We start from the raw sequence: 15,323 nt of genomic DNA, 5'->3' as shown, positions 1-15,323 counted from the left end.
TGAACCTGAGTCAGAGGTCCAGGGCAGGGACATTGACCACTGTGTCACAAGAGCCACATGGTGGCTCAGTGGTTAGCACTACTGCTTCACAGTTCCCAGGTTCGATTCCAGCCTTGGATGACTGTGTGGAGTTTGCACATTCTCCCCATGTTTGCGTGGGTTTCCTCCGGGTGCTCCGGTTTCCTCCAACAGTCCAAAGATGTGCAGGTTAGGTGAATTGGCCATGCTAAATTGCCCATAGTGTTAGTTGCAATAATCAGAGGGAAATGGGTCTGGATGGGTTACTCTTCAGTGGGTCAGTGTGGACTGGTTGGGCAAAAGGGCCTGTTTCCGCACTGTAGGGAATCTAATCTCATCTAATCTAATCATTTCCTGTCCTAAAAGCTAAACATTTCCAGCTAAACAGGCCAAATGCAATCTTCATAAAACAACAACAGAGCACGCTCAAAAACAGGCAGGAAGATAATCAAAAAAAAATACAAAGGAAGTTACAAAAATTAATTAAATATTTAGAAAGGATAACAGCAAAACAACGAAATCTCTGCAAAAAGTTTTCCTCTTTAAAAAGGTACCAAATTGATTTGTCAGTGCCCCGAGAATATATCATACTAAAATTACACAAAAAGTTATATTATTAGTATTATTCTTTCACGGCACCAGCTCTCAACTGCCCTGGATGAAGAGGTTGCTCCAGTGACGTCAACTTTCAGAGTGCAGCCACAACTGCCCTTAACATCCATCAATACATTGTGGAGGGGAGAGGAAAGATAGATGTGCACAGGTGGTGGGGCTGTCAGGTGGTAAATACACTAGAATACAAATTTTAAAATCTCGCAGAATTGCACATATACATAATATACATGACTTGCAGTTTGTAAGACCTGCTTTCATACCAATGTGATCCTGTGATAGGGAAAAATCTGACAGATTGAAATTAAAGTAATAATATAAAGAAAATCACCATTCAGAACCAAGTATGCAAGAACATTCACTTGTGAGATGTGGGCCTCACTAATTGGTCCATCATTTATTGTCCAACCTTAGTTACCCTTGAGAAGGTGGTAGTGAGCTGCCTTCTCGATCCACTGCAGTCCACATGCTGCAGGATGTCCACAGTATTCTTAGGGAGGGGACTCCAGGACTTGACCCAGAGACTGTGAAGGAACAATGATATATCTCGAAGTCTGAATGGTGAATGGCTTGAAAGGGAAACTTTTAAGTAACGCATGTCCCACATATCTGCTGTCCTTGCCCTTCTAGATGGTGGCGGCCATGGGTTTCGAAGGTACTGTCGGAGGATCATTGGTGAACTTCTTGCAGTGCATCTTTTAGTCAGTACACACTGCTGCTATTGAGTGTCAGTGGTGAAAGGAGTGGATGCAGCGCCGTTCACTTGGCTGAAACATAAAATATCTCAAGGAGTCTTGACTGAGTGGATATGGAAAAGATGTTTCCTTTTATGGGGAAATTTAAAACTGGGAAGGGAATACCATTTAAAAATAAGGGAACACCTACTGACAACAGATGATGCACTATTTTTCCCCAGAGATAAGTAGGCCATTCTGGCTCAAGCTTGTCGCGCTGTCTACTTTTACTCACTATTTTGAAAGAACCCAAGTTCACCATCGCTAGTTTGTGTACTTTGAGACAAGTCTTGATTGAGTACAATCTAGACCTTCACTCTCTGGAGGGAGATGAGGTGCAAGCGCATCCATGACCTAAATCATTCATGCAAAGTAACATGCTATCCCTCATGTATTCTATTTTCTTTCCTTGTTTCTGATGCAGAACCCTGGATCTTGCTACCTAACATCACCACACATGTTGAAGTGGGTGTAAAAGGCAACTAAGATCTTATTAAAAAACTGGTGACCTGCTATACAGAACTAATCACTGCATTTTTGGCTTTTTGCTATAATATCACCATTTGCCTTAGCCTTAGGAATTTGCTGCTCCCAGTTCCAATGTTGTATAGATTACAGGGAAAAAGCCAGAAAATGGGGTTGAAAAACCTATCAGCTATGACTGAATCACAGAGCAGATTTGATGGGCCAAATGGCTTGATTTCTACTCCAATATCTTATGGACTTACAGAAACAGGAAACTCATCAATTTCAACTCCAGTCTCATGCACTGCTTCATTCACACTTCAATTCTGACTCCTGTGGTTCCTGATTCGGTGTGACATTTCTCACTTGGCTGCTCAGTTCCGTTCACTCCAACAGCCAGTCAACTGCAGTGCTAATGAGACTGAAGTCCCAACTCTCTGTGAACAACACCACACAGGGTTGTTTTTTCAGCAACTGGAGTAAGGGAACTGAGCAGCCAGGTGAGAAATGTAACACCAATCAGGAACTGCAGGAGTCAGAACTGAAGTGTGGATGGAGCAATGCATGAGACTGGAGTTGAAATTAATGAAATAGGTTTCCTGTTTCCTTGGAACTGGGAGCAGCAAATTCCTAAGACTGACGCAAATGGGAGATATTACAGCAACAGGCTGGAAGCACAGTGATTAGTCCTGGATAGCATGTCATCAATTTTTTAAAAGATATTCATTTTAGTGGCTTTCTTGACTCATTGCAGCAATTGAAATTTGATGACTAAGTTTGACAATGTTTCTATATTTCCATATATTTTTCTACTCCCGAGTGACGAATATTTTTAATTGTCAGTTACTACCATTTCCTATACTGTCATCTTTAGGAACACACTGATGTAATTGCAACCAAAAAAAATCATTCTTTTTGAAAACAGAATGCTAAATTGATTTAGAGGTTAAAAGAAAGAAAAAGAAAAAAAAGGAAAAAAATGCATGTAAGCACAAGCAGAAGTAGTGAATAAATATGAAAATGACAGGTCGCATGAGCAGACTGTTTTCAGCTCGCTAACATTAGTGTGCTGATTTCCCCAGGGCTTTTACAGCCGTACCAGTTCAGGCTTGCTGCATTCCACAATTAATCATTACTGTTTGACTCTCAGCTTCTCTTTTGTCTACTCCTCTGTTTGCTTACTGTCAGTTGCCAGACAGCACCTGGGCCGAATCCAACTCACGGGCCAAGAACTTGGCCCTCTTGGCCAAAAGGGATATATTGACTACCTGGAGGGTTAGGGAATTTTGAAGGAATCATGTGAAGTGCTAGAGAACATGTCTTTTGCACCTTACAAAAGTCTGGACCTTGAGGGAATTTTGCTGTTTTGTTAGGAAGGAATTAATCCTTTTATGTTTTTACAAGTTCATATTTAAAACCATTTGTCCTAATTTTACAACTGTAAGGCAGTGTTCCACAGGTGGGACAGTAAACCCTTCAATTGGCAAAATGTGGAGATGTAGAGAGTTTTAAAAAATAATTGTCTTTCTTCTCCTCTCCATGCAATAGAATAACGTTCCATGGTCTCTGCTCACTATTTTGTTTCTAAGTGGCCACTCTATGTGAGCAGGTCACAGAATGAACAACTGGGATCACAAGGCAAAAGTGAGGACTGCAGATGCCGGAGATCAGAGTCAAGATTAGAGTGGTGCTGGAAAAGCACAGCAGGTCAGGCAGCATCCGAGGAGCAGGAAAAATCTACGTTTCAGGCAGGAGCCCTTCTTCAGGACCCTTCATGGGGTCACAAGCACAGTGATAGCAAAGGTGGCTGTGGAATGGAGATTCAGATTCAACAGTACTGGCAGCAGCTTCAAAGATCCTTTAAAGGTAATGACACTGTTATTTTGTAAGGTGAATGACAGCTGAAGAGATGTTCTAAAAGGGACACCGGCAAGATAGCAGCTGAGGCTGCGAGTGATCTCATGAATCAGGAACAAAGGAAACAGGTGAAGGAAGACGTCTTTGTGGCCCCTCAAGACTGCTCTTCTGTTCAGCACGATCATGACTGATTTTCTAAGTAACTTCACATTCCTGCCGTATGCCCATGTTTTCCTAAAAAGCCTAAAATTTGACAATCTCATTCTTAGGTATGGTCAACCGTTGGGCCTCTACAGCCGTCTGCAGTGAAAAGTATTCAGAAAGGAATCACAAGGATATTGTGAACCTTTGGTTGGTAGCTGCAGACAGATCTAAAAACAGACCCACAGGTTCAGCAGTGAAATCAAGCCTGCCCAGATTGGGTACAGACTGTCCCATTACAAAAGAGATACTAAACACAAAACATGTAGAAAGCTAAATAAATAGAAGCAAATCTGTGTTGCACCCATTTCCAAGTGTCTGTACCTTCTAAATTTCCAATTATTTAGAGAAAAATGATGTAAAGGTTTGGATAAAGCGTAATGAGACAATACTTTGGAGGACGGAAACTGACAAACTAGCTTGAGCACTTTCTCAAAATATCTGGAAAGAAGAGGTAGATATTTCTTTGTAAGTTAAATAGAAGTAAATTATGGCCTGTCGTCACTAGGATTTGATTAAAGCAAAACAGTTGATGGGTATGTGCAACCTTCACAAGTGCCCACAAACTGTAGAAAGGGAACCAATTATAAATTGTGTCAGTCTAAATGTGGGCAGTGGGTGGGGTCAGTACTTTGAGCTATATACCAACTCGTGAGACATCCTGGTGATTAAGGATGTCGGGGGCAATTTAAGATGAGAATATCACAGGCACAGCACATTATACAACATGTATTGCATTTTTTTAGCAACACTGGGGCCCAATTTGGGAATAGGTGGTTTTACCTGCTAATTCAGGAGTGTATTCTTTGCCTCTGACAGGTTTGCTCAAACTTGAAATAAAGTATTTTCCAAAAGATTTAAAATGGAAAATAAATATTCTGATTTATATAATCCACGTCCTTTAGGCTAACAGCCTACGTGAAATAATTATACAAAATAAAATACTTGAGGGGATTTGTCTATGTTGCAAAGTTGGTGAATTTATCACAACCTCAATTATAATGCCAAACTTTCACAAAGTACTGAACTGAGCAAGTATTCAAACTGGCATTATCAATTTCTCTTTACCACTATCATTGCTATCTTAGGGTGAACAAAGTCTGGGTTTTCTGAGCTGCTTTACACTAACAGGCGATTCAGAAATTGATCCCAGCAGGTGATTGTGAAGGACGCAAACACCACGCAACACAAGGGAATAATAAGAAAGGAAATCACGTGAACCTTTCAACCCAAGAGATAACAACATTATTGAATAAGTTATCAGAGAAGGCTGTCAGAGTAGAGTAATTGAGACAGTTGGACCAGCTCTGAAGAGCAAAGAGATTCACAAATAATATGAGGTGGTAGATGGGAATGATCCACAAAATACAAAGCTCCTTATTTCCCCATTGCTTATGTTTAAACCTATTTGGTCAGTTAATGGAGTTATCCAATAGGAGAAGAAAGTATTGTAGAATAATAATAATAATCCAATTTTCAATTGATATGTTGCATTAAAGAATCAAATTATTTTCAGTTATATGACATGGTCTGCCTTTACACTGAGCTGCATTTTTAAAGTTCTTTCAACATTGTTGAAGTAAATTTTATCTGTTAGCAAGTCGCTAATTGATACGCTAAAGTTGCTCATCATCATCTTCCTCCATCCTTTATAAACCTGTAATTTTACTAAAGATTCAGGACGTTGAAGAGAGCAACAAAACAAAGAATAGCATTCTGTGGGAACACAAACTCTGTTCAACTTCCTGCAGCTTCCAAACTACTATTGAATATCCCACAGCACACAATAGAAAGGAAGTATTCTGTACAACATGAAACAGTATACATGTATCCCAGAAAAAAAAATTTCACGTGTTTCAGATAGGCCAGATGCCCTGATAACTTAGCAAAAACTGGACACGTGAGCCACACAAATGAAGAAAGAACCATGTTCTATCACTGGTTAATCTCAGACAGGTTAGCAGTGTGGATTCAACAACTGGCCTCAGTATTTCTGGATTAGGAATTGGTAATCTGACAAGGGCTTCTATACTGGTCCTTAAAAGTCTTATAATTCTGTACTAAGACTGGTCAAGGCTCAGTTGCAATGCCCTAACTGGTTAAAAAGTGCAACTACACCAGCTATCTAGGCTTCTAAATGAAGAGAACCTCAGTGCTCATAGAATCTCTAATCTTACAGTAACTTGTTTCAGAAGACAGGCAACAACCAGACTTAGTTGAAGTGAAAACAAGATTAACTCAGTGACAAAAAGCTACAAAGCCAGTCACTAAATGATTCATAACTGGTTATTTTAAAGTTTACAACCTATTTTGAAGTTAAAAATCACACAACACCAGGGTATAGTCCAACAGGTTTATTTGGAAGCACTAGCCTTCGGAGTGCTGCTCCTTCATCAGGCTGAAGGAGCAGTACTCTGAAAGCTAGTGCCTCCAAATAATCCTGTTGGACTATAACCTGGTTTGTAATTTTTAATTTTATCCACCCCACTCTAACACTGGCTCCTCTACATCACAGCTTTTTATTTTAAACAGTCTTGTCTTCTTTACTACTGATTAGTCACCTTTCAGTCTTTACCAACGTACCCACTACTTGCGTAATTCTTCAAAGTGAGTGCAAGAGGACTATTCAGTTTTCATCCGACATAATTGCCCATACGTATTTGTTTTTTTTTAAAAGGGAACCTCAGCAAATTTCCCCCGGCCGACATTTGATTTTAAAAAAAACAAACTACTTAGATAGCTAAAGAATACTCTGAATTTCTCCATGAGATCGTACACTCCCCTGGTGTCAGCATGACTGCACCAGGGAATGCACACAGCATTCTCAAAAGGATACGGTCTAGTTGTTTGGGCTGTTCTGATAGGCAAATATCTACCAGCAAACAACCAAATCCCCCGTTCCATGAATACACAATTTAGCAAGCAGTATTTTCATCAAATTTAATTCAGCACTTTTTGTTTCGATGAGTAGAAACTGACTTTGTCTAATCCCTTAACTCTGTCTCTCTTTTGTTGCAATAGTTAAAAATCTGAAACAAAGGAAACATGATGATCTATAATTCATTTGAAGACTATAATACTTACATATTAAGGCGTGGTCGGGAGGGGTCTGTCGAGGGGACATAGGTGTAGAAATTTGGATCCCTAAGGATCTGCGGACTGACAAAGTTCGCAGCACTACTCTTATGCCATTCTCTTTCCACGTCAGCTGCACAGTCCCCAGAACAATTCTTTCATTTCCTTACCTTTTCCTGTAGCCCAGTGCCTTCCCTACAGCCTGAAGGACCATCCTGCACTGCTCCAGGGCCCCCCCGGTTTTTTCACTCAACCGCCAGATTGGAGGAAATTGACACAAACAAAAAAAAACACCCGCACAATAAACAGCATGTACAAAGTGCCCCCCTCTGTTACACAACAAGCTCAAACCACTCTGCAAACTAGTTTGACTGCATTGATGTGCTTATAGGACTGACTCCAGAGCGAGCCAATCGGAAGGCAGGCTGTTGCTGCTGCCACGACAACACAAAGCAAAGGCCTTAGGGATCGTCTGTAAATTGAACCCAACACAAAGGAGTCATCCTCGTCTCCTTAGGGATTCTGTGTAAAGAGTGCGAATCAATATAATACTATTAATTGTGGATCAGAAACACTTCTGTCGCGGACTACAAAAATATAGCGCTGTCACTCAGCATAACTGATATATTCGTTCCAATACATGATTAGAACAAAAACTGTACTTAAATCAATACACTTTAATTTTGCAGTATACGCTGTTATTAATGCGTCAGTGCTATATAAAAAGCAAAGTATCCCATTGGCCTTTCATTCTATACAACCGAAAATAATTTTGGAGGGGCAGAGTTTATGACTGCACTATTGGGTGTTCAAATATATAAACCACGGCTGTGCAAAAAATAAAGTGCTAACAAACTCTGATTAAAAAAAGTGATAAGCCATGAAACAGATTTCAATACTGATTAACGTAGCTCAAACAATACTCTAACGTGAATCATCAGGAAGTCTTCACCATACTTCTAAGATTTTACCTCCGCTTTGAAGAAACCAATCCGTCCGGTTACGAGTTATAAAATGTTCCCTCCAAAAAGTGGAATTTGTTAAGTAAATACCCTGGGTCACTACCGTCAGGGAAAAGCTTCTAACATCTTCAGCCGTTGTTTGCTTAAGGGGTTGGGGAATTTCTCAGTTTTTATTCCCGCCCTATCCCTCCCAACTGGCTTGGGCTTTTTATATGTTCTTCACATAAGTCTCCAAGATGATTGTGTTGCTCGAGAAGGGGTAGAGGGCATCACTGTCAAATGAGCTAGACTGGGTGGAATGATAAGAATGATATCCTTCTCAAATAATTTTTTTAGATATCTGCAGGGGATGCATGTGTAAGTGACACTGGTCATTCATTACTTACACTCCTTCAGTGAGGCAAGAAAATATCTATATTAGTTTAAGAGCAAGATTTTCAAACATCCACAAACAAATGAAAAATATATTCTCATTATGGCATTATCGAATTTAAAACAGCATTATTCAAAGTAACCACAAAGAGGTCACTGCTCTTTGTGTCAAGTGTGTAACTCCAGCCCAAATTGATAAAACACTCATCTATTATTTTAGCTAGTTGCTCCATTCTTAGTTGCAGCCATCATGGCTAAATAAGAACAGGGAAAGAAAAGGTGTTCTGTTCACCATAACGCTCATTCTTTACAGGATCAGAGGAAGCAGAAGTGATATTGTTTAGATGGGAAAGGGCTATAGAAACAGGCATCTGGATTTCAATGCCTGTAAATGGGAGATGAGATTTAGTTAAAAGAGCAATAAATCTGTTTGGTGGTGTGGAAGAGCAGAGGGATATTAAGGATTCAGGTTTACAGGACAGTAAAAGCAGAAAAGGCCATTAAGAGCTAATGGAATTCTAGACTCCATCACGAGGGACAAAACAAAGGCCAAAAGGTAATAATCAGCCCACACAAAACTTAAAGCCCTAGCTAAAGCATGTGTGCAGTATTGGACTCCACACTTAGTAAAGATACAGATTTGGAAGAGTCAGTGTTGGACTGGGGTGTACAAAGTTAAAAATTACACAATGCCAGGTTACAGTCCAACAGATTTATTTGGAAGCACTAGCTTTCAGAGTGCTGCTCCTTCATCAGGTAGTTGCTAGTGCTTCCAAATAAATCTGTTGGACTGTAACCTAGTGTTGTGATTTTTTAACTAAAGAGGCTTTAGACAGGACAATGTACTTGCATTTCTACCAATTATGTAATACAAATAATAAGATAGATTTGAAAAATTAGAACTTAGAATCATGGAGCAGTTTGATAGTCTTTAAAATTAAAATGCAGTTAGAGGCAGACTGTAAAAAATTTAAAGAGCACAAATATTTTAAATATAATTTAGGGATTAGCAAATGAGGCAGAAACTGTCAAGATTGACAGTTAGACTGAATACTGAATGAAGGGAATGGAAACTGGAGGCATCTGGAAACTGTGCAATCAAAACTACAATGTGGAGGTGCCAGAGTTGGACTGCAGTAGACAAAGTCAGAAATCACATAACACCAGGTTGTAGTCCAACAGGTTTATTTGAAATCACAAACCTTCTGAGTAGCCTTTTGGTCAGGTGAAGCGACGGGGAAGTACACAGAACACAGAATTTATGGGCAGAGAGATCAAAAGATCATACAAATGGTGTCAGTGGAGGGCCAAATAATAAGTCTCTTCAAGGGTATTACCGTGAGTAAAGTAGGCGAAAGTGAGGAGTGCAGATGCTGGAGATTCGAGTTGAGAGAGTGGTGCTGGAAAAGCACAGCAGGTCAGGCAATATCTGAGAAGCAGGAAAATCGACATTTCAGGCAAAATCAGTTAAGTGTCAATAGCTGAATAACAACCAAAGGGATGACCTATAATCTGATTAAATGAGGCAGAGAAAGAGTCATAGAGACGTATAGGATGGAAACAAACCCTTCTGCCCAACTCGTCCATGCCAACCAGATATCCCAACCCAATCTCGTCACACCTGTTAGCACCCGACACGTATCCCTCCAAATCCTTCCTATGCATATACCCATCTAGATGTCTTTTAAATGCTGTCATTGTATCAGCCTCCACCACTTCTGCTGGCAGCTCATTCCATACACATACCACCCTCTGCGTGAAAAAGTTGACCCTTAGGTCTCTTTTATACCTTTCCCCTCTCACCCTAAATCTATGCCTTCTAGTTCTGGACTCCCCACCCCAGGGAAAAGACCTTGTCTATTTATTCTATACATGCTCTTCATGATTTTATAAACCTCTGTAAGGTCACCCCTCAGCCGCTGACAGTCCAGGGAAACCGCCCCAGCCTATTCAATCTCTCCCTATCGCTCAAACCCTCCAACCCTGACAACATCCTTGTAAATCTTTTCTGAACCCTTTCAAGTTTCACACATCCTTCTGATGATTAAATTAGATTAGATTACTTACAGTGTGGAAACAGGCCCTTCAGCTCAACAAGTCCATACTGACCCACCGAACAGCAGCCCACCCAGACCCATTTCCCTGCATTTACCCCTGCACCTAACACTATGGGCAATTTAGCATGGCGAATTCACCTAACCTGCACATCTTCGTGATTGTGGGAGGAAACCAGGGCACCCTGAGGAAACCCACGCAGACACTGGGAGAATGTGGAAACTCCACACAAACAATTGCCTAAGGCAGGAATTGAACCCGGGCCTCTGATGTTGGGAGGCAGCAGTGCTAACCACTGTGGCACCAGTAGCAAACCTGAGATCTCTACTCTACTTGTCCTGCTCTTCAGCTTCCAACCGAACTCTCTGTAGTCACTTTTCAGATCCTCAATCCCCTTCCTGGCTATATCAGTGGTGCCAATATGTACCACGATTTCTGGCTGCTCACCCTCTCCCTTCAGAATCTTGGAAACCCAATCGGCTACATCCAGGACCCTGGCACTGGGGAGGCAACATACCTTCCGGGAGTGCCATTCCTGACCACAAAATCTCCTGTCAATCCATCTAAGTATTGAGTCCCCTACACTAGCGCTTTTCTATTTTCCCCCCTTCCCTTCTGAGTCACGGTGTCAGAGACCTGACAACTATGGCTTTCCTCTGGTAGGCTATCCCCACCAGCAGTATCCAAAACAGTATACTTATTGCTGAGGGGAACAGCCAGAGGGGACCCCTGCTCTGACCTTCGGTTCCCTTCCCTCCCGTTGACAGTAACCCGGCTGTCCCTATCCTGTGTCTGGGGAGTGACCACCTCCCTGTACATCCTCCCAATTTCTCCTTCAGCCTCCCGGATGATCCGTAGTTCATCAGCTCCAGTTCCTTAACTCGGTTTTCGAGGAGCTGGAGTTGGGTGCACTTCCCACTTCAAACCTTCCCAGAAGTCCTTTGTTCCTCCCTCGCACCTCTCGGCAAAATCATAGAGAGACAGGGAGAAACAGAGAGAAATAGATATACCGAGGGGCATAGTCATAAAGAAACATGGTCATAAAGAAACACAATATCACAGAGTCATTGAGATTGATCGACATAGTCAAAAAGTTAAAGCAAGCCACAGACAGTCAAACACACAGAGAGATAGATATATAGACAGGGAGACGGAGAAAGATAATCACAAAAATTTAAAAATAAGGTGGTGCTGGAGACAAACCAAATGACTGGAATAACATGTAACAAAAACAGAAGCTGCTGGAAAAGCCAAGCAGGTCCAGCAGCATCTGGGAAGAAAAACCAGAGGAAGGGTCACTGGACCCAAAACATTAACTCTTATTTTTCTTCACAGATGCAAATTTCCAGAAACCATCCTACATCTCATCTGCTTCATCCTCGATCACAATGTCTTCACCTTCCTCCAAACACCATGAACTGCCATGGGACCGAATCAGCACCCCAATATGCCAACATATTTATACATAAGTTTCAACAAGGCTTCTTTGCGCCACAGGACCTCCAGCCAAATCAACGACATTATCTTCTTTTGGACCCATGGAAAAGAATCAATAAAACTACTATATAGTGATATCAAAAAGTTTCATCCCACTAGAATTACCATGGATACTAAAGAATCAGTCTCATTCTTGGAACCACACGTCTCTATCAAGAATGGACAGCTCATTACCTCAGTCCAGTGCAAGCCCACTGATAACCTCATGATGCTGCTCTAGCTTCCACCCTAAACATATTAAAAAATCCATCCCCTACAGACAAGCCCTCCACAGGATACACTCAAATGAGGAAGAATGCAACAGACACCAAAAGATTTTGAAGGACACCCTCAATAAGAACAGAATATGGTATTCAACTCATTGATCACCAGTTCCAATGTGCCACAACGAAAAACCACAACAACCTCCTAAGACAGGCACAGGATACGTACAATAGAGCACCGTTTGTCATCCAGCACATCCCCAGAGCAGAGAGACTATGTCATGTTCTTTGCAGTCTTTAACATGTCATTAATGATGATGAGCATCTCGCAAAGATCATCCCTCCACTTCTCACCTTCAAACAACCAGTAAACCTTAAACAGACCATCGTTCACAGCAAACTACTCAGCCTTCAGGACAACATCGACCATAGCACCACACAATCTTGCCAGACATGTCTGATCATCGACAGGAATACTACCATGACATGTGGGAACACCACCCACCATATACACGGCAGATACTCAAGTGACTCAGGCAATGTTATAGTACAACAGGTTTATTTGGAAGTACAAGCTTTCAGAGCACTGCTCCTTCGAGAGCGACACCAGCATCTCCACATCAAGCAAGATCCGAAAGTAAGGATTCTGGCAGGCAAGTAATTGCAGAATCTTGCAGAGAGGTCCACAGCTTGGTGAGGTCCCATGACCTAACTAGTAATGAAAAGTATTTGATCAGCCGATCCAATATACTAGATTAAAGTTCTTTCGCACTCATTTGAGAGTGAATTTTAGTTTCTGTCCAGCTATACATATACAGAGCAGTTTGCATCAATACTTTTTAGTTTTTAAGGGACTGTTAACATACTGTGCATTTCTTTGATTCCTATGGCTATATAATGATACTTTTCTGTAGTCTTTAACAGCCACGAATACTGTTACTAAATAACACCTTGCACTTTATTGGCTAGTTAATGCTTGAAATCCAGCCAAAGAATTCTGCATGAGACTAGATCCTCAATTACAGACTGCAAACTTCAAAGCTAACAATGATTGCAAAAGCTTTAGGCATGTCAGGTTTTACAAAAACAACAAGAAAAATTGGAGTTCCCCTAAGTGCCTGAACATATTTTTCTGAAACTTTTGAAGGAAGGTCATTACTTGCAAGACAGCATTAGTTTTCTTTAAAAGAAACAAAATAAAGAGATGCAGCAAAATCTGTCTCAAAAACCAATTCAAAATGCAATAAAAGTCATTTTTTTTAAAAAAGGAAAACTTGAATGAATTCTCATCTCTGATTACCTCTGATCCAAGCATAGTGTTCTTCTCTCCCCTTGAATTATTACAATATTTCAGGATGTGAAGGAGCTGGTGTTGGACTGGAGTGGACAAAGTTAAAAATCACATAACACCAGGTAATAGTCCAACAGGTTTATTTGAAAGCACTAGCTTTCGGAGCGCTGCTACCTGATGAAGGAGCAACGCTCCCACAGCTAGAGCACCCAAATAAACCTGTTGGACTATAACCTGGTGTTGTGTGATTTTTAACAATATGTACACTGTCCAGAAATATCGAATGTTGTGGGAGTCTAGCTTATTGAGGAACTTCAGCAAACAGCAATCTCATTGCACCTTGTATGGGGAGATCAAAATTGGAAAGGTGAAACCAAACACCTGAGTGTACTCCAAGTTAAATTCCTTCCAATTACTAGAAACAACATGCAAATGGTTGTAAAACGGATCATTTTATATCTGTTTTTTTTATGAGAGCTTACCATTCCATTTTCATTTTCTACTTGAACCATATTTCAAAAAGCAGATACAAAAACTGAAAATTTATCAGTGATCTAATACTCTAGCCAAAATAATCCATCAAACAATAACAGAACTTTAACAGCAATATTTTCAATGCTATAATCAGTAATGTTTTAACTTTATATATAAAAGGCTTCTAAAATTAACCATTATTCTTTCAAGACAAAATTCAGTTGAAGTTATGCCATTAGAATTCAACTTTGTTGTGAATGTAGATTCAAGAAATTAGCTCAACTACCTTAGGGAATATCTGTAGTTACAACAGCTGACATTAGTAGTATTTTATTCCTCAATGTCATCTTTTTTCCTGCTGTCAGTACTACCCTTGCCAGTTTCCAGTATTGGCAAAATTCCGCTGTCTCTTTCCAAAGGCCGTTTTAGATGGAAAGATTAACATGAATTTTAACAGCTAAGTTGAAGGCACTGTAGCCAAGCTCAAATGTGTTGTCAGCCAGTCTCCATATACATCCTTTTTTTTAAGCAAGAGTTATTGGGTAGGATTGATCAATATGTGTGGAATGTTTTGTTCCTTCCTAGCCCAGAGGTGTTGTATTTGATGGTAGCACCATAACTGCTGTCTTGCCTATGGACTGTGAATTAATGAACACTTGAAGTATCCTTATATATCCAAAATCACGTTAAGCACAGAATTACTAAAAGTGAAATAATGGGCATAAAGGAAAATGTTTTATTCAGTTTGTCAACTAGGGTGATATTATCAGGATTAAGAAATAGTATTGGTTGCAAAGCTTCTTCACATTTGAAACACTGGTGTGCAAAATAATGAATTCTAGTAATCATGCGCTAAAAATCATAACAAATGAACATTAGCTCTTCAGATTTTATTCCTGTCTATAAACCTAATGTAACCTGCAGAAAAGGTATTTTCCTCTGGGTATTGTGTTAGACCTTCAACACAGTGCACTACAGACTGATAAGACATTAGTAAATACACTTATCCAACCTCAAATTTCCCAGGTGAATTCTGTCTGGGCTGAGACACTGGGAGAATTAACAGATGTTGATTCCAGTCAGGAACACAATGGCACTGGGGTGCATAAAGTGGTTATCACACAGGGAAAGCAAGCAAATGTCTGAGCAGATTAATAATTGCGTAATATCTTGTAACATATATGAGTGACAGAGGCTACCTGCCAGCTAGATTCTGACATGTGGCACTATAGCGACCTAAAGGAAAGAGATATTACTCAAAAAGAAATTCCAGCCTAAACTATAATGCTTAATCCTACGTAAGCTGCATACAGAGATGTATTGTTAGGTGCATATCTGTGATAATTTCCCAGATGACCAATCTGTTATCTTCTGGTATTTGCCACTGTACCAGTAAGTGTAGAAGGGCTCATGCCCGAAACGTCGATTCCCCTGCTCCTTGGATGCTGTCTGACCTGCTGCGCTTTTCCAGCAACACATTTTCAGCTCTGATCTCCAGCATCTGCAG

General features: G+C 40.5%; 1 protein-coding gene across 2 annotated transcripts in view; it reads right to left on the bottom strand.

The window, feature by feature from the left end:
- Window positions 1-15,323, bottom strand: part of LOC132831531 (MOB kinase activator 2-like) — a 46,456-nt gene that overhangs the window by 11,076 nt on the left and 20,057 nt on the right. The window contains exon 1 of one of the 2 annotated variants that reach the window (XM_060849735.1): window positions 7,133-7,312. The exons of the other annotated variant lie outside the window; for it this stretch is intronic. Coding sequence (XP_060705718.1) covers window positions 7,133-7,176 — 44 coding nt within the window. The 5' untranslated portion in view covers window positions 7,177-7,312. Of the gene's footprint in view, window positions 1-7,132; window positions 7,313-15,323 lie in introns of those variants that run through there. 2 annotated transcript variants of the gene reach the window in all.

Source organism: Hemiscyllium ocellatum, chromosome 33 (assembly GCF_020745735.1).
Source record: "Hemiscyllium ocellatum isolate sHemOce1 chromosome 33, sHemOce1.pat.X.cur, whole genome shotgun sequence".
NCBI lineage: Eukaryota > Metazoa > Chordata > Chondrichthyes > Orectolobiformes > Hemiscylliidae > Hemiscyllium > Hemiscyllium ocellatum.
The sequence above is the reverse complement of the archived record's forward strand: the minus strand, read 5'-3'. Positions and strand labels throughout refer to the sequence as shown.